Below are 27335 nucleotides of genomic sequence, written 5' to 3'. Positions count from 1 at the left end.
TAGATCATATCTCAGACAAATTAAGAAAAAAAACAGGACTCCTTGGAAAATTGGTAGTTCTCAAAAGAGTGGAAGACTGAGAAAGACCACATTACACATACAGTAGAGTCTCACTTATCCAACATAAACGGGCCAGCTAAACGTTGGATAAGTGAATACATTGGATAATAAGGAGGTATTAAGGAAAAGCCTATTAAACATCAAATAAGGTTATGATTTTACAAACATCATGTTATACAACATCATGTTATACAACAAATTTGACCGAAAAAGTAGTTCAATACGCAGTAATGCTATGTAGCAATTACTGTATTTACTAATTTAGCACCAAAATATCACGATGTTTTGAAAACATTGACCACAAATATGTGTTGGATAATCCAGAATGTTGGATAAGTGAGACTCTACTGTACATTGATTCAGTGAAGAAAGCCATAGCCTTGAGTTTGCAAGACCTGAACATTGCTGCTGATGACTAGGGGTCATTGAGGTTTCTCATTCATATAGGTTAAAAAAGAATAACAACAACAATGGTAGGAAATATACCAACAAGCATGAGAACGTGTTGCTAATATCCAGTTGTGGCAGCAGACATAGCTTTCCAATCTCCAGGGTGGCAATGCTGATAAGCTCAGAGACTATAAAGGGAGTGAAACAGAAAACAGTACAGTCCTACGAAACTCAAAACTGAGCCTGTTTCACATACAATATATTGTAAGTAAAACTATTACAATGAAGAACAGTAGAATTCAAGGACGTGAGGTGATATAGACCCCAAACTTCTAGACAGGCTTCAAATATACTCTTTAGTGTGTTTTTGCATCTTAGATGTAACAGAATTTTTAAAGCCATACATAGTCTAGCTTTAACACTGTGAGATTATAAAGAGCTTCTCACATGCTCTACAGTAGCAGAACCATCCCAGCAGTATGTACATAACACATGTGCAATTAAGTAATTGCTGGAAGCAAGAGTTGGACATGATGTCTAAAAGCATCCTTACATTCCAGAATCCAAGATTACAAGAGAGTTGGAGAACACTAAAAGGCTAAACTGACAGCCACTGAATTATTTCTCAGAATAGTTCTGCACTGTCCCACTTATAAAATACAAGCAAGAGTAAAGTTCAGGAGCAGTCACACTAAAAAAAAAACCCTACAAAATATTTTCAGTCTCAAAGGTTTGAGGGATTCTCAAACCTTTTCAGCTGTGGAGCCCTTTTTAAAGGAAAAGTTTATCATAGAGCCCCAAAAATGTTTATATATTATATAATATATGATATATAATGTATATATGTCAGGAATGGGCAAACTTTTGGATACAAGGGCTGTATTGCGTTTTAAAAGTTGACTGACACAAGCAGGGCCAGTGGAAGATGGAGGGAACAGGGTGGGCCCAGGAGGGTGGGGGCGGCAGTGCCAGTGGAGCTCTCTGCAAGAAATAGCTTGGCAGTGACAGAAGCTGGGATTCTGTAGTACATGGGGTACTTGCCCTTCTTCACTGCTCCGCTTTTAGCAGTGATACTCTGGCAGCTGTGTTCAAGTGGCGTTTGCTTTGGCAGTCGGCGCTTCCAGTGGCTCACGCTTCCAGCACTGCTGTCATGGGAGCAACCAGTCGAACAGTGCCTCCTTCCCCACTGCCGCATTCTTGGGAGGGGGAGGAGGAGGGAGGCAAAGGAGAAGGGAAGTGAGGTGTCCTTGACTGTGCTTCATGGAGACCTAAGGGCTCCGCGGAGCACACTTTGAGAATTGAGGCACTAGTGATATATTCTCATGTTGGCCTGAAGCTTTTAACATCTAGATGAATTCCTAGGATGGCAGGTAATCCCTTAGATAGTAAGACTCCAAACCATTTAAGATCTTAAAGGTTAAAGCTAAGAGCTTTGAATAGGCCTAGAAAGCAACTGGGTTGAAATAAGATTAAGACTTGGAAGGGCAGCTTCCAAGAATTTGGGTCCTTGAACGTAAAAGAAATATGATATCAACATCAATCACAAATTAGTTTTTTTAATTACCACTTTTCCCATCAACTGAAACTTCCAGACACTCTATAAGCATAGTTCTATGTAGAATGCTGATGTACAGAAGTTGCAAGGTAACTATGGCTCCATCTACACTGCCATATTATGCAGTTTCAAACTGCATTTTAATATGGTCAGTGTAAACTCATATAGTGCAGTTCAACTGAGTGTAGATGGAAACATCTACACTGTAGAATTAATGCAGTTTGACACAATTGTAAATAGCATAGCTCAATACTATGGAATTATGGGAGTTGTAGTTTTGCAAGGTCTTTAGACTTCTCTGCCAAACAACAAATCTCAGGAAAAAGGTGTCAATATGCAGTAATTTTACAGTGTAAATGCTCCCTTAGGTATCACTGACAGTTCCCAAGTCAGGTTGATTCAAGAAAAGTCATAGATGGTACAAATGCACTTCTTGTCACCACTGCGAGCTGTAAATCTCTGAACAGCACAGAGCCTGGAGTACTCTCAAACTACAAACCTGCCCTTTCAAAGCGAGGACAACCCTTCTAGAACACGTGAGATTGAATTCCATCCCTAACCTGACTTCCTAATAGCCAGTAGCATTCTCATCATGACAGGATCAACCCTGATTACAACAATTCTCTAAATTACGATTCTTTCTTGCCACATATGTCTTTGTTTTATGCTATTCCTTAAATGAAGTACCCATATTTCATCGTTCAGAACTGATACTATAATCATTTTAATGCAGCAGACCATTTTCATAGTTGCTCCAGAAATTGTCCACTGCCATACTAAGACCAAAAGCACCTTCCAGTACTTTTGGTACCCACCTTGGGAAATCACATTTGAAAAGAAAGGCATGATGTATAGCAAAAGCCAGCAAAAGCAAAACAATTCAGTAAAAATACAGGTGTCCAATGAAGCACTATAATAAAAAAAACTTATTGCCAATGGCATAAGCATTCAACTGCCAACTGAAAAAGGTTACCAGGGTCTAGTTTGGATCACTGGCAATTATTTGGCATATTGGAACAAAACAGCTGTTGGGAAACTTCTTTCTGTAGAACATACTGGATTCAAAAGCTTTCCACATGAGGTTTAGAACTGATACATGCACACTAAACAAACAAGGTAGCCAGAGAGCCTCAATGTTTGTCAATATAATAGACCCATATTCAAATATTATTTCCCATATGAACAAGCCAAAGCTCTCAATGCTTTTCACTACCTAAAAAGGAAAGTGTCTTGCTAACTCACAATACACTACAGGTCGAGTATCCCCTATCTAAAATGGCTGAGAGCCGAAGGGTTTGCGATTTTTATCAGATATATGATGGTCAGAAGGAACATTTATGTAGAAAAGAAAGAGTCTGGTATATTTACAAAAAAATAGAAACCCTGTCCTAAAAAAAAGTAGAGGTACTATATGGAGGAACCAATTCAGAAAAACTCTACCAAGCTCTACCAAAGTCTACTGGAAACATCATGTCCTAGTCTAAGTAAAAATGATAAATAATAACTTTAAGAGGAAATGATATATTCAGGCTGAGAACTGCACAGTCCCAACAGATTTGGAGACAGGATGAATCAGAGCATAACGTGCACATCACCGTCCACCTGTGGGCTATGCGGCAGGTAGCCATAGTCTCACAGGGCTACTGTATCAATTGAAAAAGGATTAAAAACAAACTGCATGAAGAACTGGAACTGATACTAAGTGCTGGAGATAGCTGAAACCTTTAGAGAAACATTTGGAATCTATTCATACTTTAATTAAAACATTCCTCTAGACACCAAATATCCATTCTCCAGATGGTAGAATGATTAGATTGCTATTAAAATACTCATAGACAAGGAATAGGTACACCTTTAGTGTGTAACATGAGAAAAAGTTTAGATGAAATGCACACAAGTAGAAGTAGGATCAAAATAACAGGACCTGACAAGCACACAAGAAGGACCAATTGACTCATTGCAGGTTTTCTGGCATTAGGGAGAATTTCCTATAGTCCTGTGATGGCTGGATTCTTCAAGTTGTCAGTTTCAATGTTCCTTCATCAGTATGAATAATCTTGCCCCTTATTATATTCCTCTTAAAAATGGCCTCAAAAGCTACAAGGAAAGCCCCTTCGAGGAGAGTTCTAATCCATAACATTCATGGACACCATGGTTCAGTGATGATAGATCTGTCTTGAAAACTGCATTTTGATCATTGTCATTGTCAATTTATTTTATTTAAACCACACTTAGCTTCATGAAAGTTCTGAGTAACTAAAATCACAGTCAATCATACAGTTAAAAACAAAATAAAAACATTTAAAATGGCTCTGGATACAGGCATAGAAACCCCCTGTGGGATCTTGGGTAGGTCACCCTCAGAAGGCAGCAATGGCAAACCTCTTCTGAGTCAAATTTGCCAAAAAAACAAAAACAAAACCCTTTAATGGGGTTAATTTAGGGTTGTCATTGGTCAGAAACAACTCGAAAGCAAACAACAACAACAACAACCACCACCAAGAAAAGAATCATGTGGCCATCCAGATGTTGGTCACAACTTCTAGAATTCCTCAGCATTGGCTATGCTGGCTAGGGTACCTGGGAGTCATAGTACAACATCAAGAGAGTTGCATGACTCCAAACCCTGCTCTAAACATGTTTCCAAAGCCTGTTCTAAACAAAATTAAATGGGTTCAGAGAGGGAAAATTGTATACAGTCTATATACACCATTCTGAAATGACATAATGCCTCATACAAGTATCATTTCTGTGATTACCATTTTGCATAAATTTGAAAATTGGAACAATGCTGTATTTAGAAATTATCTGCCTACTCTAATAAAGCAATTCTAATACAACTCAACCACAATATTTGTGTCTACACTAAAAAAATCCACATATTTGCGTGAACTGTAGCTCAACTCACTTTCTTCTTTGCATCCAAAGTCTGACTACATACAGCACAATTACAAATTACCTCTGATTACTTCCTACTTGTCTAAACTTCAACTGCTGTATCAAAGTGTTCCAAGAATGCCTAAATAACCCAAAGTTAAACAGGGTTGGCCCTAATTAGTATTTGAATGGGAGTCTACCAATAAATCCTAGGGGTGGGTAAGGTATATTTCAGAGGAAGGAATGGCAAACCCACTTCTGAATATTTCTTGCCTAAGAAAATCACAAGAAATTCATGAAGTCAACGTACGTTGACAGGTGACTTAAAGGCACATCTAAACACACATATCAAGTCATTCCCTTGATTTCTAATCTCTAATTTCTGCCATGATTTCTAATCTCACCATAACAGCAATTTAAAATACTGTATTATTCCCTGGCACATTTAAAGAAAATCTCTTTAAAAATTATCCTCCCCTACAGGTGGCAGGAAATGACAGCTCCTAAACTAATTTCTTCACACACATTCATGCAGAACACTTTACAAAAGGGGTGCAAGATCAAAAATACTAAACAGTACGGAGTGTTAACATTCAGTAAGATATCTCATTTTTTCCTTCTATGGGGTCAAATAATTACAGTATGAAAGGGCTGAAAAGAGTGCAGTCCAAATGTGGAGAGGGTGCACACCACACAGAATCCTCGCTTTCCACTCCTTATATGTGCAAAGCGTGTAAGCTCTTACACAGATCCCTACTTACCCAGAGATACATTGTGTCTGCCTGGGCAATTCCAACACAGCCGTTAATTGAGCCGATCCCAGAATGCAACAGAGACTTCAACAAAATGTGGCCACCAAGATTTGGGGGTGCGTTTGAACATGCGAAGATCAAATATATCAGTTCAAAGAAGAAAGTTCTCCCTCCCTTCTCCTGGCTTTGCTTGCTCTCCTCCTCACACTTCTTCCTCTCACTGTCTCCTTCATTCTGCCTCTATGGGAGTTCCCAACCCCCGTGTGCCTGTCTGTATTGGTGTGTACAGAGCTCACACTCTGCATTTGCCTCTGGGGATTTTCTCGTCATTCTACTTTTAAAAACACAATCGCTAGTTCAAATTCTTGCAACAGGCAAGGCAGGGTGGGGTCGGCAGTAAACATAAGTGAGCTCCCAATGCTAGTGCATGATTCTTTTAATAAAAAACCGGGTTGTCTTAAGTTCTGAAAAGCAAAATCTTTGCACTTCCCTAACCTACATCAGTCAACAACATCCATGTGTTCTTTAATTATTTATACACACACACACACACACACTACTGTACTATTACTGTATATTACTGTATATTACTGTACAGTAATATAATTTGTAAAAGAAAAATGCAAGTGTTTTATACACTTTTAGAGATTTTTCTCTCCTGTCATTGTATTTTCCTCCCCAGCTCACAGGGCAAATTAGCTCTGGGACTCTGGTGGTTTGTTATGTGCACATAATTTTACAAATTATATTATTGTCTCTCGTCATTTTTTATCATTTTTTTTTTGCATTCCACACTAAGATAATTTAGTAGGGGTGCCTCTAAATTCTTCAGGAAATACTGGATCATCTCTCATGGGAAGAAGCTGGAGCAGGCTGTGTCTTGCAGCTTCCCCTCACATCCTAATCCACAGTTCTAGCAGCAGGATTATCAAGAGAAAGCTCTAAAAGGAGACACTCATTCCTGAGATATTCAACAGTAATGGAAAAACAAGATGCAACAGGCCCTTTGATAGTCTATTTCAACCTCCATTCCCAATGCCCACAGGATAAGTGTCACCTCATCGCAGTCATTCCATTTCAAACTACTCCTCCAGCAAACTGGGAAAACAGGTTTGCCTCCCTCTTCTCAGTGAGATCCATGAGGCCCCAACTGGTAAACACACACAATCTACTTAGTCTCTCCCAGGCCTTGCCCTTCTATCTGCAAATTTAATGAGAATTCATTTGAAAGAGCAAGAATGTAAACCACTCACTTCTGGATTTAATAACAAAGGAATACACTGGATTCCACCACATATTAAGTCAGAGAGCAACTTTATACAGATTATCAGATTTTATTATATGGCAGTGTAGACTCAAAGCCCTTCCACAGAGCTATATAACCCATTTATAATCTTATATTATCTACTGTGAACTGGATTATATTGACTCCACACTGCCATATAATCCACTTCAGTGTGCATTTTATCCAGCTGGGTAAAAGGGGCCTCATATAATCCAGTTCTAAGCAGATAATATAAGATTATAAATATACAGTACAGTCTCACTTATCCAAACATAAACAGGCCGGCAGAACGTTGGATAAGTGAATATGTTGGATAATAAGAAGGGATTCAGGAAAAGTCGATTAAACATCAAATTAGGTAATCATTAAGCACCAAAACATCATGTTATACAACAAATTTGACAGAAAAAGTAGTTCCATGTGCAGTAATGCTATGTAGTAATTACTGTATTTACAAATTTACCACCAAAATATCACAATGAATTTAAAACACTGACTACAAAAAGATTGACTACTAAAAGGCAGACTGCGCTGGATAATCCAGAACATTGGATAAGTGAATGTTGGATAAGTGAGATTCTACTGTAATATGAAATAATTACTGTGATAGAATAATACAGAACAATATAATCTCTAAAACCAGGACAGTAAATGAAGAGCAACACTCTGAAAGCAGGAAAATTAGAAATTCCACAAAGGAAACAATCAGGGCCAGCTAACACCTCCAAAGGAAGGATTCTTCCAGAAAGGAAGCTGACAATGGAGTGAAGCAGTGTGTATTACCGAAGTCATTATAATTACTATTATTATTATTATTATTATTATTATTATTGTTGTTGTGTTGCTGTGAACCGTGAAAATGAATACAATCTGCCTCCAAGTATTCAAAAACACTAAAATCAGAATATATAAAAATTACTGTGGTATAATAAAACAGAACAATACAATCTCTAAAATCAGAACACTAAATAAAAAACAACACTCTGAAAACAGGGGAATTCCACACAGGAAACAATCAGGGCCAGCTAACACCTCCCAACAAAGTCTTCCCGTCACCAAAGTCTGGCAAATCCTCTGTTTTCGGAGGGCCACAGACAGAAGAAGCACATAAAATATCGCAAACAACACCACTCTGAAAACAAGGGAATTCCAGACATGAAACAATCAGGGCCAGCTAACACCTCCCAACAAAAAATTCACTCAGGGAGGAAACAGCCAGGCTTTAAAGCTGCAAGGCCATTACATGCTAATCATTTTCCTTAATTACAGCATTCATTCAGGTTTGAATTGGGAGAGCGGACAGAGCCCCCACTGTTAGCCCCAGGTTCTGCTAACCCTAAAGTTCAAAAACATGCAAATGAGAGTAGATGAATAGGTACTCCTTCGGCGGGAAGGTAACAGCGCTCCATGCAGTCATGCCACATGACCTTGGAGGAGCCTACGGACAACGCCACCTCTTCGGGTTAGAAATGGAGATGACCACCAACCCCCAAAGTCAGACACGACTCAACTTAATGTCAGGGGAAAACCTTTACCCTTTACCTTAACTACCACCAATTCCTCAGTACTTTATTTCCCATACCACCATACTTCGCCACAGCAACGCGTGGCCGGGCACAGCTAGTGTCATAGTAAAAAGGTATTCCTTACATTAGTAGATATATATATTTCATAGTAAAGCCAGTTTAAACAAATGGAAAAGCTAATAGTATATTAGTTAAATAAATACATAGTACAGAAAGACAGAAATACATACTTTACAGAGAATATTAAGATACTAGCTTTGCCTGGCCACGCGTTGCTGTGGCTTATGCTTTCAGAGTGTTGCTCTTTATTTACTGTCCTGATTTTAGAGATTATATTGTTCTGTATTATTATACCACAGTAATTATTACATATTATATTTATAATCTTATATTATCTGGTTAGAACTGGATTATATGAGGCCCCTTCTAAAATGCACACTGAAGTGGATTATATGGCAGTGTGGAGTCCAGATAATCCAGTTTAAAGCATATAATATAAGATTATAAATGGGTTATATAGCTGTGTGGAAGGGCCTTGAGTCTACACTGCCATATACTGTAATCCAGTTAAAATCTGATAATCTGTATTTTATAGGCAGTGTGGAAGAGGCCTAAGTGAGGCCTAACTCTGCCTGTCCCCTGGGCTGAGTGGGTTGCTAGGAGACCAAGTGGGCGGAGCTTAGCCTTCTAACTGGCAGCAATTGGATAAAAACAATTATTCCTCTCCCTCTAATTAGGACTTTATTTTTCTTTTCTTTTTGTTGTATGAACGTAGAGGCATGGATGAGGGGTTGTGCTGCCAAGTTTAGTGTTTCTGGGATGTGTAGTTTTGTTGTTTTGTCCTAGGCCGAAATTTCGTTACCCTTTTATATATATAGATTCCTATAAAAAGAAAAAAGGACATTCCACAGGTAAAACAAACAGATTTTAATGAATTTAATGTATATTTGAAAAAGCAAGACAATGTAGCATGATGTTGCTATGGATAATAAAACTACAATTTGCAGTTTGTTATAGAAAAAGAAGAAATGATGTCAGTCTTCTAGACTCAAACATTACATCAACAGTATGTTTGGCTTCTGAAGAATTATAGAAATATGACATGTTATTGGGGAGAAGTAATGTAACTTTTAACAGATGGTGACATGAAGCCATCAGGTACATATGAAGCTTGTATAACTACATTCCACAGTCAAGTAAAAGAAAAGCACTACCAAGGTGAGGGTGACAAATCCCCCAAATAACAAATATTGCTATTCAAGAAGAGGAGGAATAAGAAGTTCTCACAACTTTGATGAAAGATATCTGAATCACCCACTAAAAGCAGGTAATGAACAATCATGTATTGTTAAATGGTTCTTGGATGTCAGACACACAAGACTATTTAACTACAGAAACTATACTTGTTTCAAAACTCTGCAGATCAGAGGTAAGCAGTATGTAATTCAGGGTCTGCTGGAATATCTCTGGGTCACATTGCAGTAGATTAGCACAGATTTCTGAAATAAACAAGAAAGTGAATATGCTCTACACTAATTTAGAGTGTTCAAATAAAGAAAATCTGGGATAAGCAGGAATTAGTGGATTGATGCTGAGCTTAATTTGAAAGAAAATCCTGTGGCTGGCAGCAGCTTGGAAGCATTATATTCTTTAATTCTTAGTGTATATTAAAGTTCACTCTCTGTTACTCTAGATCAGTGATTCTCAACCTGTGGGTCCCCAGATGTTTTGGCCTTCGACTCCCAGAAATCCTAACAGCTGGTAAACTGGCTGGGATTTCTGAGAATTGTAGGCCAAAACACCTGGGGACCAACAAGTTGAGAGCCACTGCTGTAGATGGATAAAGAAGTGGCCTTTCCGCTTCCATACTGTTAACACAGAAGCCATGGAGGACAAATGTCTAGAAAATGTAACCTGGCATTTACATTTAAATTCCTTATTACCACCCTTGTGAGATCCAGAACTGTTCTTCTACATAATCCTGCCAAAATCTATTTTTCATGCTATTGCAAGTGCAGCATAGCCATTGTAAGGCAACAAAAAGCAGTCCATCCCTGTACAGATTCCAAAGAGTTAAAAATTAATATACCAAGCCAAGAAGAAAACAGCTATCTCCTGTGTGAGTTGTGGCAGCAACTAAAGTCACTTACTTATGATTGGCTGTAATGTTAAAGAGGGAGGCGGAGGAAGACATAGGTCACAAGACCTTCTTTAGTAAATAGCAATGTAGCATCTGCTCAGGTTTTCATTTAAATTGTCAGATGATTCCTTCCTTTTACTATAGGTCCTGGGAGAAGGCAACCTCTGACCTTGAAAGAAAGCCATTATCCCCTAATTATATCTTTCTTGAAGCACACAATCCAGCAAGCAATTAATATTTGAAACAAAGAAATAGCTTTTCTAATGCCATAGACTGTAGGCCACCATCTATGAAATGTAGACACACCCATCTCAGATAACATTATACTTAATTTGTGAAATCAAAAATGATTACCAATTTTAAAAAAACAGCTGATGCTTTGAACAAATAAGTCTTTAGCAGAGATCTACTCTGTAGGCAAGAACAAGTTCTGTCTGCAGCGGAGGAAAATTCTAGCTTCTGTTCTAGTCAGCAGTCCAAAGCATATGAGTTATCTACAGGTAACTGCCAAAACACATGGACCAACTGGAGAGTTTATACTGATTATTCATCTCATCCAAGTCTCGTTTGTGAAGAGAAAAAGTGGGGTATAATTATCATCATCATCATCATCATCATCACCTTTCTGGATGCACCCTAGTTTTGGCAGAAAGTCTAGGCTGGTGCCCTTTGCATAGACACCCACTGCATCCAACACTTATGAAACATGATACAGAAGGTTTTTTTGGTTTTTTTACGGGAGCAGATTCTCCATTAAGAAGACAGGTTCAAGATAGATCACTGTGCTCTGTCAAGAAGGCGTCAAGAACCAATACAGGGGAGAAATAGCTTATTAATAGTAATTGCCTTTCCTGTGGGCCCTTCCAAGCTCCCAATTCCTCTGACTTAACTAGGTGGTTTTAAAAGAGGGACCTAGACCTTTTGGTAAATCATTAACTGCTCTTTGCCTCTGAGATAGGGAAGGCTACATCCAAGCAGAATAGCCATATATACAACATTTAGGATGCTGCTGTGCTATATCTCTGAGAAAGGAAAGACTTCAACCAAAAAAAGGACAACTTGCCATTTCTACAGCGTTCAGGGTGCTGCTATACTGTATGACACAAAGAAAAATGATTGAAAGAACTGTCTTTGTATATCCAAAAACCTGACAGACTCACAAAGAAAAATTACAGTATACTAGCCCAAGAAGCAAAAGCTGCTATGTCATAAGCAGAATAGGACATAATATTTTTTACTACTCATTGAGGACTAGCTAGGCCAGGATTCAATTTGAGCATTCCCATTTCCAAATCCAGACAACCAACTTTCCTTCACAGGTAGAAGCTGAAACATTAATGTTAGAATGCTGTTCTATCCCTGAACAAGCTAACAATGAGAAAACATGTTTTCAAAAGTGAATGGTTGGTGGGAGTGGTTGGGCTGCAGAATATGGGTAATGTATATGAAGAAAGTTATTCATTAAAAGGCCCTTGGTTTCTTATCCCAAACATCACAAGATATCCTCTCTATCAAAATTTAACAGTTAATCTTCTCAATTCAAAGACTATCCCCTTGTATTTGATAGAAAGTACCATATACACCAACAAAGTTATATCATTCTCAGATTATTTTTCAGACAGATCCCTTCAGCAATTTTTTTAAATGCAGTATTTTAATCTGGATATATCAGATGCTAAAGCAATTGTCTTATTCAGAGGCAAGACACAAACGATGACTCAAGATGCCAAGGAATAACAACTGGATAGAATCGCAAAGTTGCTGGTGCCATCCAGTTCAATTCCCAGTTTAGTTTAGGAAAACCACCGCATCTTCAAAGAGATAGCTGTTCAGCCTCTGCTTGAAGATCTTCAGGATTGGTTCCACTATTACATTGCATTTACTGTCAAAAGGTTTCTCCTGGTTGTTAACCAGCCTACCCTCCTCTAAATTCAACCTGTCAAATCTATTCCTGTTTTCTGGGGCACAAGATAAATATAACATGTGTGTGATGACATGAATCAAGGTTGTTCTATAAGCATCAGCCTTTCTCTTGAACTCCAGGACTTTTTGCTTCTTCAATTCTTACTCTACCTAAGCTTTCTCCACCCATGAAAAAAATTATTTACTGGTTTAGTTCAACCCTAAACATCTGCCTTTCTTGACATTTCTACAGATAGCTCTCCTAGGTTTCAACCATGGTTCAGCTATTAAACTGCAATGCACTGAACTCTTTTCTTCAACTTATACACATTGTCACTTCGCCTTTCAATAAAACTTATGCATGTACTTATTTTTATATTGCATCATAAACAAAGTGATCTGGCCAATGTTCATTGAAACAGTTTTAAAAGACAACTTAATAGAATACAATAACACACAAAGATTGAGCAGCAACCTTAAAACAGATGGATCCAAGATTATAAAAAATACATCTGGATCCATTGAAAAACTACTAAAGCATTCTTAGTCAGAGAAAACACAAAGATACTCACATACAAAGCAGGCACATGTTACCTGCTCAGGAAGGGTTCAGCTCGCTGCTGCTCAATCACATAGTCTTTTCCGACTCTTTGTGACCTCATGGACCAGCCCACGCCAGAGCTCCCTGTCGGCCATCGGCGCCCCCAGTTCCTTCAAGGTCAAGCCAGTCACTTCAACGATACCGTCCATCCATCTCGCCCTTGGTCGGCCTCTCTTCCTTTTTCCTTCCATTTTCCCCAGCATCATGATCTTTTCCAAGCTTTCCTGTCTTCTCATGATGTGGCCAAAATACTTCATCTTTGCCTCTAGTATCCTTCCCTCCAGTGAGCAGCCAGGCATTATTTCCGGGAGGATGGACTGGTTGGATCTTCTTGCGGTCCAAGGCACTCTCAGGATTTTCCTCCAGCATGAAAGTTCAAAAGCATCTATCTTCCTTCACTCAGCCTTCCTTATGGTCCAGCTCTCGCAACCATAGGTTACTATGGGGAATACCATTGCTTTCACTATGCGGACCTTCGTTGCCAGTGTGATGTCACTGCTCTTCACTATTTTATCAAGGTTGGCCATTGCTCTCCTCCCAAGAAGGAAATGTCTTCTGATTTCCTGGCTGCAGTCTGCATCTGCAGTGATCTTCACGTCTAGAAATATAAAGTCTGTCATTGCTTCCATGTTTTCTCCTTCTGTTTGCCAGTTATCAATAGGTGTAGTTGCCATGATCTTCGTTTTCTTGATGTTTAACTGCAACCCAGCTTTTGCACTTTCTTCTTTCACCCTGGTAATAAGGCTCCTCAGCTCTTCCTCACTTTTGGCCATCAGAGTGGTATCATCTGCATACCTAAGGTTGTTAATGTTTCTTCTAGCAATTTTAACTCCGGCCTAGGAATCAATTGGAATACCCCATGCAAAGGATTGTTACCTTGTCGTGGTGCTGGGGCTTGAGTGCCTCGATGATGCCATGAGCTATACCGTGCAGGGCCACCAAAGACCACCCAAGGACATGGCAGAGAGGTCAGACTAAATACGATTCCTGGTGAAGGTAATGGTAACTCATCCCAGTATTCTTGCCATGAAAACTACATGGGTTCAGCTCACAAGCAATCAAAGAGAAGGTTCTATTTCATATAGCCAGACCTCATTTTACAGTGGCATCAGGAAAAGGTCCACTGTGTTAAATTCAGCATGCAAGCAGAAATATAGGCGTGGAAGCAATTCTTTGGGTAATTTTGTCCCAAGCAATTTAGGTATAACACTAGCACTTTAAATTAGATCCAGATCCAGATTAGATGTGAGTTGTAGGTAAAGGTAAAGGTTTTCCCCTGACATTAAGTCTAGTTGTGTCCGATTCTGGGGGTTGGTGCTCATCTCCATTTCTAAGTTGAAGAGCCAGCGTTGTCCGTAGGCACCTCCAGGGTCATGTGGCCAGCATGACTGCATGGAGTGTTGTTACCTTCTACCAGAGCAGTACCTATTGATCTACTCACATTTGCATGTTTTCGAACTGCTAGGTCGACAGAAGCTGGGGCTACCAGCAGAAGCTCACTCCGCTCCCCGGATTCGAACCTCTGACTTTCAGTCAGCAAGTTCAGCAGCTCAGTTGTTTAATCCGCTGCGCCACCGGGGCACCAGATATGTGAGTTGAAGCTGGCAAAATATTTAGGATAATATGATCAAACCGCCCAACCGTTGTTTAACAAACTTGCAGCTCTATTATGGAATTTTCCAGAATATTTTGAAAAGCAGTCCCATGTACATTACAGTAATCTAAAAGGTTTATTATCAGAGCATGACTACCTAGATTCTCTGTCCCAATAAGATCATGGTTATTTATCATTTGAAGCTGATAAAAGGAACTATGAGTGGATGAGGACATTTCTTATTCCACTGTCAATGATAAATGCATTCCCCCTTCAACTACCTTTCAGAACAGAATGAATATCACTAAAATTGTGCAGACACACCTCCCACCAACAATACTTCTATCTTCTATGGATTGAGACTCAGCTTATTGGCCATCATCCAGAACACTACTACAGCCAAGTGCTGATTCAAAACACCCACTGACTTTGCCAGATTTGATGAAAAAGAGAGATAGAATTAAGTGTCATCTGCATACAGTTGGCACCTCATACCATATCACCAGATGACCTTGTCCACTAGTTTCTTGTAGGTGTTAAACCATATGGAAGGGAGATAGAGCTCTGCATGAACTCTCCAGCACCATTTTCAAGAGGCCAATGCAAAATCTCTCAGGACCACCTCCTCAAACTGACAAATCCAGCAGGGTCACCACTCCCCCATCTCGTTCTCAACAGAAGTCACCTGATGTGGTAACCACGACAGCTTAAATTCTAAACCATAACTAAATTCAAACTGAAATGGATGTAGAAAGCCAGCATCATCATTCCAAAACTGAAGTACCAGAACTGCTTAGCATTAAGTTCCTTGAGAAAAAAGGGGATGCTAAAGAAGTTGGTGCTTGTTTCAGATATGAAAGATACATTAAAAACAGACTTGGCTCCTTGTCTTGAATTTCAACTTTGACAAGGATCAAACTCAAAGTTACCAGGGCAGCTGTCATAGAGATACCCCTCTACCCTATTGTTGTTGTTGTTATTATTATTATTATTATTATTATTATTATTATTATTATTAATTCATTTCTATCCCACTTTATTCCCATGGATGGGATTCAAAATGGTGTACAAAAGTTTAAAAAACACAAATACATATACATCAATAGATCAATACATAAAATACATAATCAACTAAAAACATCATATGCCAATTAAAAAAACCAATTAGAACACCCCATATATAACAATTAATAACTTATAACAAATACCATTAAAAGGGTTGTATGTTTTCCGCGCTGTATGGCCATGTTCTAGAAGAACATGGCCATACAGCTCGGAAAACATACAACAACCCTGTGATCCCGGCCATGAAAGCCTTTGACAACACCATTAAAAGGATTCCTAACCTCAGGCCACTGAGGTTATTTGTAAAAATAACTTATGCAGCTCTAAGCCATTCAATTTTCATAAGATTATGTTGCAGTTGCCAGGACCAACAAAGAATTTAAAGGTGAATATTACCAGCAGTTATCTGGCAGTGCCTATTGTCATTGATCTGGGAAGTTGCCAGGCACCTAGTCAAGCAGGTCAGCTATACAATCCCTCCAATATTACAAGTATGGCATTTACAAAGAAAGGTTGTAGAATTAGATTCACCTCCAACAATATAATTACTACAAGACTTTTCAGACTATTGAAAGCTGGTGTTTGGGAGCAATTTCTCTTCTCTCCTCCCACAATCTTGTTTATCTGAAAAGCATGACACATTGACCATATGTTGATTATATGAACAACACTATGCACAATTATTTCTGAAGAACAGTAGGGGCAAAGTGCAGTCCTGGAGAAATAGGCTCCAGGGTGGTTTTGCTCCAAAATCCTTAGACCATCCGTTTTCTGATCCAAAGGGATATGGGAGCAGGACTGCCTTTCTTGGAAACTCCACAAGAGCAGCAATTCTATCCCTAGTAAGTTCCAAAAGTTTGTGTGTGTGTGTGTGTGTGTGTATGTATGTATGTATATGTATATATATATATATACACACACACACACACACACACACACACACACAGTAGAGTCTCACTTATCCAAGCCTTGCTTATCCAAGTTTCTGGATTATCCAAGCCATTTTTGTAGTCAATGTTTTCAATATATCGTGATATTTTGGTGCTAAATTCGTAAATACAGTAATTACAACATAACATTACTGCGTAGTGAACTGCTTTCTCTGTCAAATTTGTTGTAAAACATGATGTTTTGGTGCGTAATTTGTAAAATCATAACCTAATTTGATGTTTAATAGGCTTTTCCTTAATCCCTCCTTATTATCCAAGATATTCACTTATCCAAGCTTCTGCCAGGCCGTTTAGCTTGGATAAGTGAGATTCTACTGTCACACACACACACACACACACATATACATATACTGTTGGATTGTGGCTGTATGTGTATGAAATGTAAATCAAGTGTTTCCTGCTGTTAGGCAAGTGTGTGTGTTTCAGTAATGAAACAGTTAACAGCAGGCTAGTTTTGACTGACAGCCTGCTATGACCTATCAGGCATGATTTCTGGCCTTGGAGGTTGGGGACTTCCTGCAAACAGAGGAATTGGTGTGGCAGACGATTGCAACCAATTCATCAGGGTGCTGGAGAAGATGATTGATGGAGTCTGATGAAACCCACCCAGCACGCACCCTGACCTTCCACGCTGTCATACACACACACACACACACACACACACACACACACTCAACACCTCCTGTGATCTTATAGAGAAAATACATTCCCTCAGAATTTTCCATTTAACTTTTATCTAACAACAGGAACTTGTAGGACTCTGTACATGCTCAGGAACCCTTTTTGGTGGGCAGAATGTCGCTTCTTTTTACTCAGCAACAAAGCTCACTTCGCTCTGGATCAGAGGTACAGCCTAGTTTGAGATGCCTTCCAACTGAAATTCCTTGAAGAAGCTAGGCTTGCCCACCTTATCCCAAAGCAGCCATTCTGAGTGACTGTATCCTTCATTTCTTTGTATGAAAGCCTACAAAAAAATCATAGGTGTGGGATAGAGCTTTCCTGCATAAAATAAGCCTTTCCTATAACCGCAGCTAATTCCACAAAGGCTATTTTCAAATATAACACAAGAACAGTGCAGCATATTACACTGAATCACATACTTAATTTCAGTTCTAGTCATTGTATTACTCAAGGATTTTTTTCTATTTTAATAATTAAAAAATAAAATTATCTGTTCAATCAGAAGTTAACATTATAAAAAATGTCAGGTGAAATTAAGGTAAAATATCATTCACGTGATTACAAAATTTTGAAAAGAAAGAAAATTCTACTTATATGACGAGATATTGTATTGTTATGTTATCTCTTGTTAAAAGGTTATGTGGACATAATAAATACAATTACTACCTACTAAAATGTGTCTAGAAATTATTCCAGACACAGGAAAGCAAGTTAAATATGTTCTATACCAGTGATTCCCAAAGTGGGCGCTACCGCCCCCCGGTGGACGCTGGAGCAATCCAGGGGGGCGGTGATGGCAGCTATTAGGACACAGGGGCAGGGCCAGAGGAAGGGCGGGGTCTCTTCCCAAGTGCCGGAGACAGGGCTTAGCACCTGAGGCGCCTGTTAGGACACACAGGGGGCAGAGCTAGAGGACTGGGCGTGTCTTCTTCCCAAGAGCCCGAGACAGGGCTGAGAATCTATACCTCTCCTGAGGCTGTTGTTAGGACACAGAGGGCGGAGCTAGGGAACGAGGCGGGGCCTCCTTCCAAGAGCCCGAGACAGGGCTGAGTCTCTATACCTCTCCTGAGAGGCCTTTTAGGACTAAAAGGCAGGGCTAGGGGTGAGGGCAGGGCCTCTTCCCAAGAGCGCGAGACAGGGCTGAGCCTCTGTATAACTCCCCTGATGCGCTTGTTAGAACACGGTGGCGGGGTATAAAGGTTCAACCCCGTCAGGCACTTGGGAAGAGGCCCCGCCCCCTCCTCTAGCCCCACCCCCTGTGTCCTGGCAGACGCCGCAAGACAGGGATAGAAGGTCCGCCCTGCCTCAGAGCTCATAACTCCGCCCATCCCAGTCCTGGCCACCCATTTGTGGCCTCGTCCACTTCCCCTCGCAGCCCTGCATCTTGGACTAGGGAAGAGGCTCAGCCCCGCCCTCTTAAGCAGGAGCCACACCCACCCCTCTAAGCCACACACCTCTTTCCAGAGGGGCAGAGTCATATTTTTTCTGGAAAGGGGGCGGAAGGTGAAATAAGTTTGGGAACCACTGTTCTATACTATTGTTATGGGTATGCATGCATGCAGTGAGACAAATATACAACTTTTAGGGAGCAATTCTAAGCCCTTTGAGATATCAGCTGAAAGTTACAGGATACTGCAGAGCTGTTTTTCTAAATGAGAGAGAAGTCTACTGCCTGAGGAGTCCCTTACAATACTCCAAAAAAGTCCACTTCCTTCACTGTGCAGCATGAAAGTTCTCAGCAGGCAACAAGGAAAGGGGGCATCAAGGAAGCTCACTGACCTTATATATATATATATACACTTAAAGATTCAAAGTTTTTAAAAATTATTCCTCAACCCATTTCCTGCCTTGATTAAGTAAACAGCAACCCAGATTTATTATCCTACTCCAGGTGTTCACCAACAGCCACAAAATTTTAAAAAAAACTGCTCTGGAAATAATTTCCAGAAAGGAGGGTGTCGTCTTTGCTACTGTGGCACAAATCCTGTGCCCACCACCCCAATATATCAATGCAGACAATGATTCTGGAGCCAAACTGGTTTCCAACAGCATTTAGTAGTTTCTATGCAATGAGTGCCCTCGTATGGAAAAGAATAGCACAGCAACCAAATCTGAAATGTGGTTTAATATTAATTTCAGTGTCCAGTGGGCCCTTATTATGCACTGAAATTTAGTTCCAGGAATCCCATCGATAGCAAAATCTGTGGATGCTCAAGTCTCAGTAGTATATACAATGGCATCTCTTATGTAAAATTACAAAATCAATATTTGCTTTTCGGATTTAAAAAAAATATTTTCCAAGACATGTTTGAATCTGTGGATACAGAATCTGTGAGTATGGGGGATCAACTGTACAATCACAGTTTTTGTTTATAATCTTTAAAATGCTCAAGATATAGCTTTCTCAAATTTGTTTCTTTTTACTTTTCACCTAGGGGACATGAAGTTTTAGGGGGAAAACATCTATTTGATCCTCAGTCACACTTTGTCATTTGTACATAGAAACATATTGCTGAACAAAGCATTTTTAATGTTTTAGCTACTCAATACAAATGAAATATTTTCTGTAGGGCCAACACATATAGACTGATATGATGGGAGTATGATAATAAACTACTGACATTGAAAGATGAGCCACACTGTTTATTTTGTTGTGGATCCAAGGGTTTTTTTTTGTTTTTTTTGTTTTACTTTTCAGAGAGGACACTATTTATGATTGAAGGCATTTTATTTTGTTTCTACTAGATGAGGATCCCATACGGGAACCTCTGTCTTTCTACTTGCAATGAACTTGGAAACCTCTATGTAACAATATATAAAGGTGAATGACTAACAAAACTGTAAAAGATGTGAAGGTTTACTGACTTTTTAATGCAAATATATTGAGAAGAAAACTGAGAAAAGCCACAGTTGAGAATGTTGTTATCCAAAGTAAAGTTTCTTTGAAAATTAATTTGAGCAACTGAAGTGCTGAATGACAAATATTTGCTCAAAACACTTTAGGATTATAGGAACAGGCACACATGAATGACTTGGAGGTTATTACTGTTCTTTCCCTTTGTCTGAAAGAAATATTTTTATAATGCTTGGTTTTTTAATGATATTTTGGTAGCTAAATAAGGTATTACCCAACTATACTTTATGGTGTTTCCCAGGGGCGATTCAAATGTTTCACACTTTTACAGTATAGCTGGGCCAGTAAAAGGAGATATACAGTAGACTCTCACTTATCCAACATAAACAGGCAGGCAGAACGTTGGATAAGCGAATATGTTGGATAATAAGGAGAGATTAAGGAAAAGCCTATTAAACATCAAATTAGGTTATGATTTTACAAATTAAGCACCAAAACATCATGTTAGACAACAAATTTTGACAGAAAAAGTAGTTCAATACACAGTAATGCTATGTAGTAATTACTGTATTTACGAATTTAGCACCAAAATATCATGATGTATTGAAAACATTGACTACAAAAATGGCTTGGATAATCCAGAACCTTGGATAAGCAGAGCTTGGATAAGCGAGACTCTACTGTACTATTATTTTGTAAGATACACAGTTTCTCCACTAGATGGTGTTCAGTTTACAACAAAAGATATCACCTAATAGAAACTAGAATTCATGGGAGCATCTACTGCATACAAACTAGTAACACTGATAAGACAGTGCAGGTAATCTGTAAATAGAGGAAATCACATCTGTCAAAGTTCTGCTCTTACTGCCTATTAAAGATTGAAAATATCCTCTCATTTTTGCAGTTTTTGTGAGTTGTACTAATTCTCAAGAAAAAAAACAGAGATGTAGGTATTCATAAACAGCATGTTGTCAACTTTTAAACTACAAATTCCTCAGCTGTCCTCTCTTTTTAAAATCAGGAATGCTCTTTAACTATACCACTGGAAAACCTCAAGGGCAGTATTCTTTTCTTTGAAGTTAGGTTTGATTCAGCTTAGTTTATTACACAAAAGTTTTGATGATCACATAGTATATGCCAGTCCAGAGTCATTTTCAATTTGTATGAATCAGTAGGAAATACGTGCTGATTTTTGCTTTGTTTATGCTTACCCAAGAGGCACTCAAATTATCATTTCATACATTAGATCTATTTTCAAGAACACCAAGGTATGGCCTAAGGGAGATTTTTCTCCTTTAGGCCATGCCTATTATAACAATCTTTCCGTTCTATAACAGTCTGTGCTGCTATGCTGCTATGTGACTTGTTAATGTTTAGATAGCATTTCTTTTCTGGTAATTTGGATCCACTGGTTCATGTTCTAATCTCCAGAGCAACAGAAAATAAAAACTGCTCCACCTTCCCCTTCAGATATTTAAAGATGGTTATCATATCATCTCTTAATGTTCTTTTCTCTAAGCTAAACATGTCCAACTTTCTAAACGGTTTCTCACAGAACTTAATGGCCAAATTGGATACTGTCTTTTCGATACATTCCATATAATCAGTAATCTTCTTGAACTGTGGTGTCCAGAACACTGTCACAATATTTCAGATAAGGTCTGACCAAAGCATAGTAAGGCACTATTATTTTCCTTGATCTGGACACTATCCTCCTGTTGCTGCAACCTAGAATTGCACTGGCTTTTTTTGGCTGTCACGTTAAACTGTATCACAGATGTTTAAAGAACTGATATAGCTGTACCTTTAAACTATAAAGAAAGTATAACTCAGAGAAGAAGCTGAGATTGCAGGTTTCATTAGATTAGATTTTCATTAAGCAGGGCAAATTGGAGGAGATATGATGAGAATAAGCAAAGGCATTTTGCACATTTGCTAAATTATCTGAAGAGTCAAAATCCAAGTAAATAATAAGTATTCATTATACATTCAGATTATACATTCAAACAGACCAGTTAAAATATAAAACGATCATATAGCTATTTTTATAGTTAAAACACTCTGTATAACTTGGAATGGAAATATGGATTATTAGTAACAGTCACTAACACAGAGAGAAACTATGTGCCTGCTCTTTGAAAGACTGATAATGTTAATATGCAAAAAGGAGGGGATTTAAAATATACAGTATTGGGAAAAGTACTGAATGCTAAAATACGTACCTTTCAAGGATAGTAATGTCCAATGGCTTGGAGGGGGGAGTTCACAATAAGTTTAACTTGGAACAGAAATCTAGCATGATAGATACAACTTCTGTTAAGCTGCTTTTGTCTTGTCTACAATAAAGAGACATGAACTTTTCAAAACACAGCGATCTTAAATTTCAGTTTAATTCATAGAAAATTTAATACAGAGCCTTAACTAAAGCATACCACCCAGATGACATAGGAATGAGTGACAGATTATGTGTGGTTATCTCTATCCCATCAAATCTCTACTGTGACTACAGAGAACTTGGTATCATGTTAGAAGTTCCTAATGAGATTAGTTAAAAGCTTTGAAACCTTGTTAATGAAAGTTAAACTTGAAATGAATCTACAGAAGAGACCTCAGAGGATCTCAAGATTCTAATAAAATTCTTGCAAATGTGAAGTTTCCTCATCTGTGATTTACAGAACTGCAGTCCTACTTACAGATCTCGATAATACTGTAGCTGGAAGAATTTAATACGAATTATAAGTTAAGTAAAACTATCCATTTTACATATAAGTTTAAATGCAAACTATTAATTGCTGGGGAAAATACAGTCGCCACACTGTAGAGGGCATTTTTATCATGCTTTTCACTTCTGTGGTCTATCTCCAGATGACTTTGTATGAAAATCAACACAATCACTTTAAAACAAAGATAGCTTGCTTTGATGGAAAAAAATCCAAAATCCATACTATGGCTACACCTTTATTAATACAAAGGCTTCTAGAACTCTTCATAAAATAAAATAGAACACAAATGAAAGAGAAAAAGAAAGATCAATTTGATGTTCAAGGAATAAAATCTGCATGGTAAGCATCTTAGTATAACATGTAGAAGACTTTGCAGACTTCTTATATCATGTGAAGTGGAAATTTAATTTCCAAGAGTTCATCTTCTGTATTTATTAACAAAACATATTTTATGTTTATTTAAAGTATTTATTCATCACCTCTCAGTCTACTAGGGCTCCTCTAACTTGGTTAGAGACATGGAAAACATTACAGTCCTAGCTTCTGGCCAAAAATGCAAATGGAATAAAGCCAGCCTAACTCTGCTTGGGAGGAAGTTCCACAGCTGAAACTACTAACTAGAAAGTAAAGCTGCTATTGATTTTTTTTAAACCCTATACATCAACTTTGTTAATATAAAACTTTTTATGTATCTCTATTTCTTTTCGACTTTCAAGAGTGCCCCTGTGTTTTGTCTGGAAACAGAGACTGTTCTAAGAAACAGATGGATTTTATATATTTTTAATTGACCATTGTTTGTTTCTGTGTCCCAAGAGACCCTGGATCAGTCTTAGGTGCAACCTGAAACCAATTCAGCATTTCATAGAGCCTGATTTGAACAGCTGCGATTTCCTGAAGTATTTCATCTAGCCATGCAGGATTTTAAGACTTCAGCATCAACAATCTTTCTCTCTCTAATCTTCTGCCTCTCCACTGCCTTTTGTAACATCTCTTCTGGTGAAGGTAACAGGAGACACAAAAGATTGCCTTTTTGCCAAGTTACGCCTATAACACAGATTTTATTATGGACACATGCCTACATTCTGTCTTCGCTAAACATACAGTCATGTCTCAGATTAGAGAATTCTACAACTTTTCAGATATCTGTTTATCAGGGTGGGAATCATTCAGTTTTCCAGATGCAATCTCCCTGGGCACCACAACCAATGGTAAAGAATGTTGGGAGCTGCTGTTCAAAATTTACATAATTTATACCCCTATTCTAAACTACTTCAAAAACCACTCTACCCCCAAAATGCCAAACCCACAACTGCAGGTTAAAATTTTTACTTTACTATCTCCGACAATTCTACATCCTACAAGGCCCCTCCCTTTTAATTTAGGGAGGGGGCTTTTAAATTCTCAAAGAAATCCTGGGCTTCCCTAAACTACAAACCCCAGGATTCCACAGGAGGGAGCCAGGAGATTTAAAGTGGGATGCATACTCAATGCCTATTTAAAGTGTAATGTGATAAATTCCCAAGGCAGCAACCACACTCTGCCAAGACTGTGAATAGGCTTCTTGATTAACTGAAACATGAAGTGGCATGGAGATTTATTGATCTCCTTTTTATAAATCCAGGAATATCAGAAAGAAATTATATATGGTGTTCATTCCAGGTATAGAATTATGCAGGTCACTGCACTATTCGAAATCAACACAGAATAAGTGTTCAGACCCATGGCTACTAAGCTGTGGGTGCTTCAGATAGAAATCTAATCCCCTCTGTTGTTTAGTATCTATGTGAAGCTACTGGATGGGCTTATTAACCATTTGGGGGTTGGGTGCCATTTGTATGCCCATGACACATCACTTCTTCTCACTGGGGTCAGCTGAAGCAGTATAGGTGCTGGCCCACATCTGGATGCTGAAATCAGATGGATGAAGGCCAACAAACTGAAGCTTAATCCCTGTAAGATGGAGGATCCGTTAGAACTGGGCCTTTTGGAACTGGGAATTGAGTAAATTGTGAATAGGATTTTACTCCTCAAATGGAGCAGTTAAATAGCTCATGAATGCTTCTCTATCTGTCTTTGAGTACATCTACACTGTAGAATTAATGTAATTTGACTGCCATGGCTCAATACTATGGACTCCTGGGAATCATAGTTTGGCGAGATACTGACACTCTTTGGCAGAGAAGGCTACAGATCCTGCAAAACAACAACTGTTATGATTCCATAACATTGAGCCATGACAATTAAAGTGGTGCCAAACTGCACTGATTTACAGTAGATGTACCCTGTGAAGATGTACACTGTGAAAAAGGCCAGTGGTGCTTGGGTCAATTAGAACCTACAATGGGAAGGATAGCCCAGAGTGATAACATCCCTATTAGATTACTGCAAAGCAATGGAATGCATTTAATGTCAGACTGCCCTTGATGACGATTCAGAAACTGTAACTGTGGCTAGATTGCTGACTGGAGTACCATTAAACACAGTGATCATAAAGGGATTGCACTGACCTGCCAGTATGCTTCCAGTATGAATTCCTGATATTTGAATTAATTACACTCAAAAGTCCCAAATGGCTTTGTACCTTCTTCTTCTTCTTTTGCAGGACATAATCTTTATGACCACTTTTACATTCCATTAACCTAATTGGGTTTCTTTTTTTGGTTTTTAAAATCTTTTTATTTTGGATTGTACAAGTAGAATAGAACATATCCAAATTTCCTTACAAGAGTGTTTAGATAACAACAAAGGTGATTTATACTAACTATCTATCTATCTATCTATCTATCTATCTATCTATCTAGAGAGAGAGAGACAGAGAGAGGGAGGGAGGGGGGAGGGAGGGAGGGGAGGGAAAAATTCCATATGTATTCACCCATTTTGTACCTTGACACTTGAGGGAGCATCTCTCCCTACGTACATTTAACACAAAGACTGAGATCAGCAGGGGTCCCTTCTCTATGTCTCATCATGGGGCAATAGGATGTAGGAGAGGACCTTACCCTTGAGGCTCAAATTAGCATCAATGTGCTAAGTAAAAACACAGCTTCTTACTAAAGACTTGTAGGCTTCATTGAGTTATTCTTTACTGCTCATGGTCTTAAACTGTTTTAATGTTTAGCCCATTTTAAATTGTGTAATGCTTTAATATGATTTTGGTTCTGTATTATGTCCAATTTTAAACTGCTTTAAAATACTTAATTGTTTTTATTGACAATGCTTTGAGACCGCAGAATATAGGATAGGATGTAAACATCTATATGAATAAATAATATGCATATTGACAGGCAACTGAAAATTGATCAATTTATAATATTCCATAAGTGTCAAAAACGTCACTTACATTATAGGTAACTCCTCAACTGATATCATGAAGAAAAGGTACCACAGTCTGTGAAAGCCCTGCACAGATTGTTAAACAAGGCCACAATTGAAGGAGTGGGGATTATACACTATTCCTTAGCTCCATTGCCCTATAAATACATTAGCAGGTCCCTCCCCTTCTGTTTAAGAATAAGCAATGTCACTGTGCACCTCTGACAGTCATGAAGAGATGGGAATTCCAAAGCTAATCCAGTCAGCCCCTTCTTCTTACAGAATGTAGCTTCTGTCAGTCCCTTACAGTAATAAAGACAGGTAAATCCATGAAATAGTATGAATACAATGCTAGTGAGGACTGTAGAACAATGTCTTGAAGGCATCGAAAAATTGTTCTTACCTGACTGTCTCTTGCTGGGTACCCATGATAACCGGAAGCCAGAGGTTCATTCTGAAAGAAAAAAGGTTCTCAGTTTTGACAAAAGGAAGGAAATGACAGAACAGCTATCTGAAATAGCTAAGTAAGGGTCTATCATAACAGAGACCAGGCAAACATCTTTCACTTTTTCCTTACTGAAACAACCTATTTATTACATAATATAAATGCCAATGAACAAAACATTCGCTTTGGACTTGTCAATTGACAATTAATGCCCTTGAGTACAAAATTTTCTTCCTGATGTTTATATCATAGAGTTGCGGAAGTATAAATGATAAAAATCTTTAAATGTGTGTGTATCAATAATTTCATCTGCACTATTCAGAGAGGGATAATATTTACACACCATGCACACCCACAGAGCTACATTTACCCAGTTTTTAGTGCTTTTCTAATGTAACCAAAGATTTAATGGAACAGAACAGTGAAATATTTATAGAGTATTGATCAGATTTGTCTCAGCTTTAAATGGAACTAATAAGTAGCACAGAGAATGAGTAGTTCTAGAGGTATTGCAAAAAAGTTAAAACATTAAGATATACAGGTAGTCCCCAAGTTACGAACAAGATAGATTATGTAGGCTTGTCCTTAAGTTGAATTTTTATGTAAGTCGGAACAGGTAC

The 27335-nt window shown here is 38.5% G+C and overlaps 1 protein-coding gene across 10 annotated transcripts in view; it reads right to left on the bottom strand.

The window, feature by feature from the left end:
• Nucleotides 1-27335, bottom strand: part of rbfox2 (RNA binding fox-1 homolog 2) — a 244094-nt gene that overhangs the window by 152975 nt on the left and 63784 nt on the right. For 8 of the 10 annotated variants that reach the window (XM_062982988.1, XM_016993667.2, XM_062982986.1 and 5 more), the window contains exon 2: nucleotides 26674-26724. The exons of 1 other annotated variant lie outside the window; for it this stretch is intronic. In XM_062982988.1, coding sequence (XP_062839058.1) covers nucleotides 26674-26724 — 51 coding nt within the window. Of the gene's footprint in view, nucleotides 1-5643; nucleotides 6233-26673; nucleotides 26725-27335 lie in introns of those variants that run through there. One more of the 10 variants, XM_062982994.1, reaches the window with a different exon arrangement.

Source organism: Anolis carolinensis, chromosome 5 (genome assembly GCF_035594765.1).
Source record: "Anolis carolinensis isolate JA03-04 chromosome 5, rAnoCar3.1.pri, whole genome shotgun sequence".
NCBI lineage: Eukaryota > Metazoa > Chordata > Lepidosauria > Squamata > Dactyloidae > Anolis > Anolis carolinensis.
Note: the sequence above shows the minus strand (reverse complement) of the source record. Positions and strands in the feature narration are given on the sequence as shown.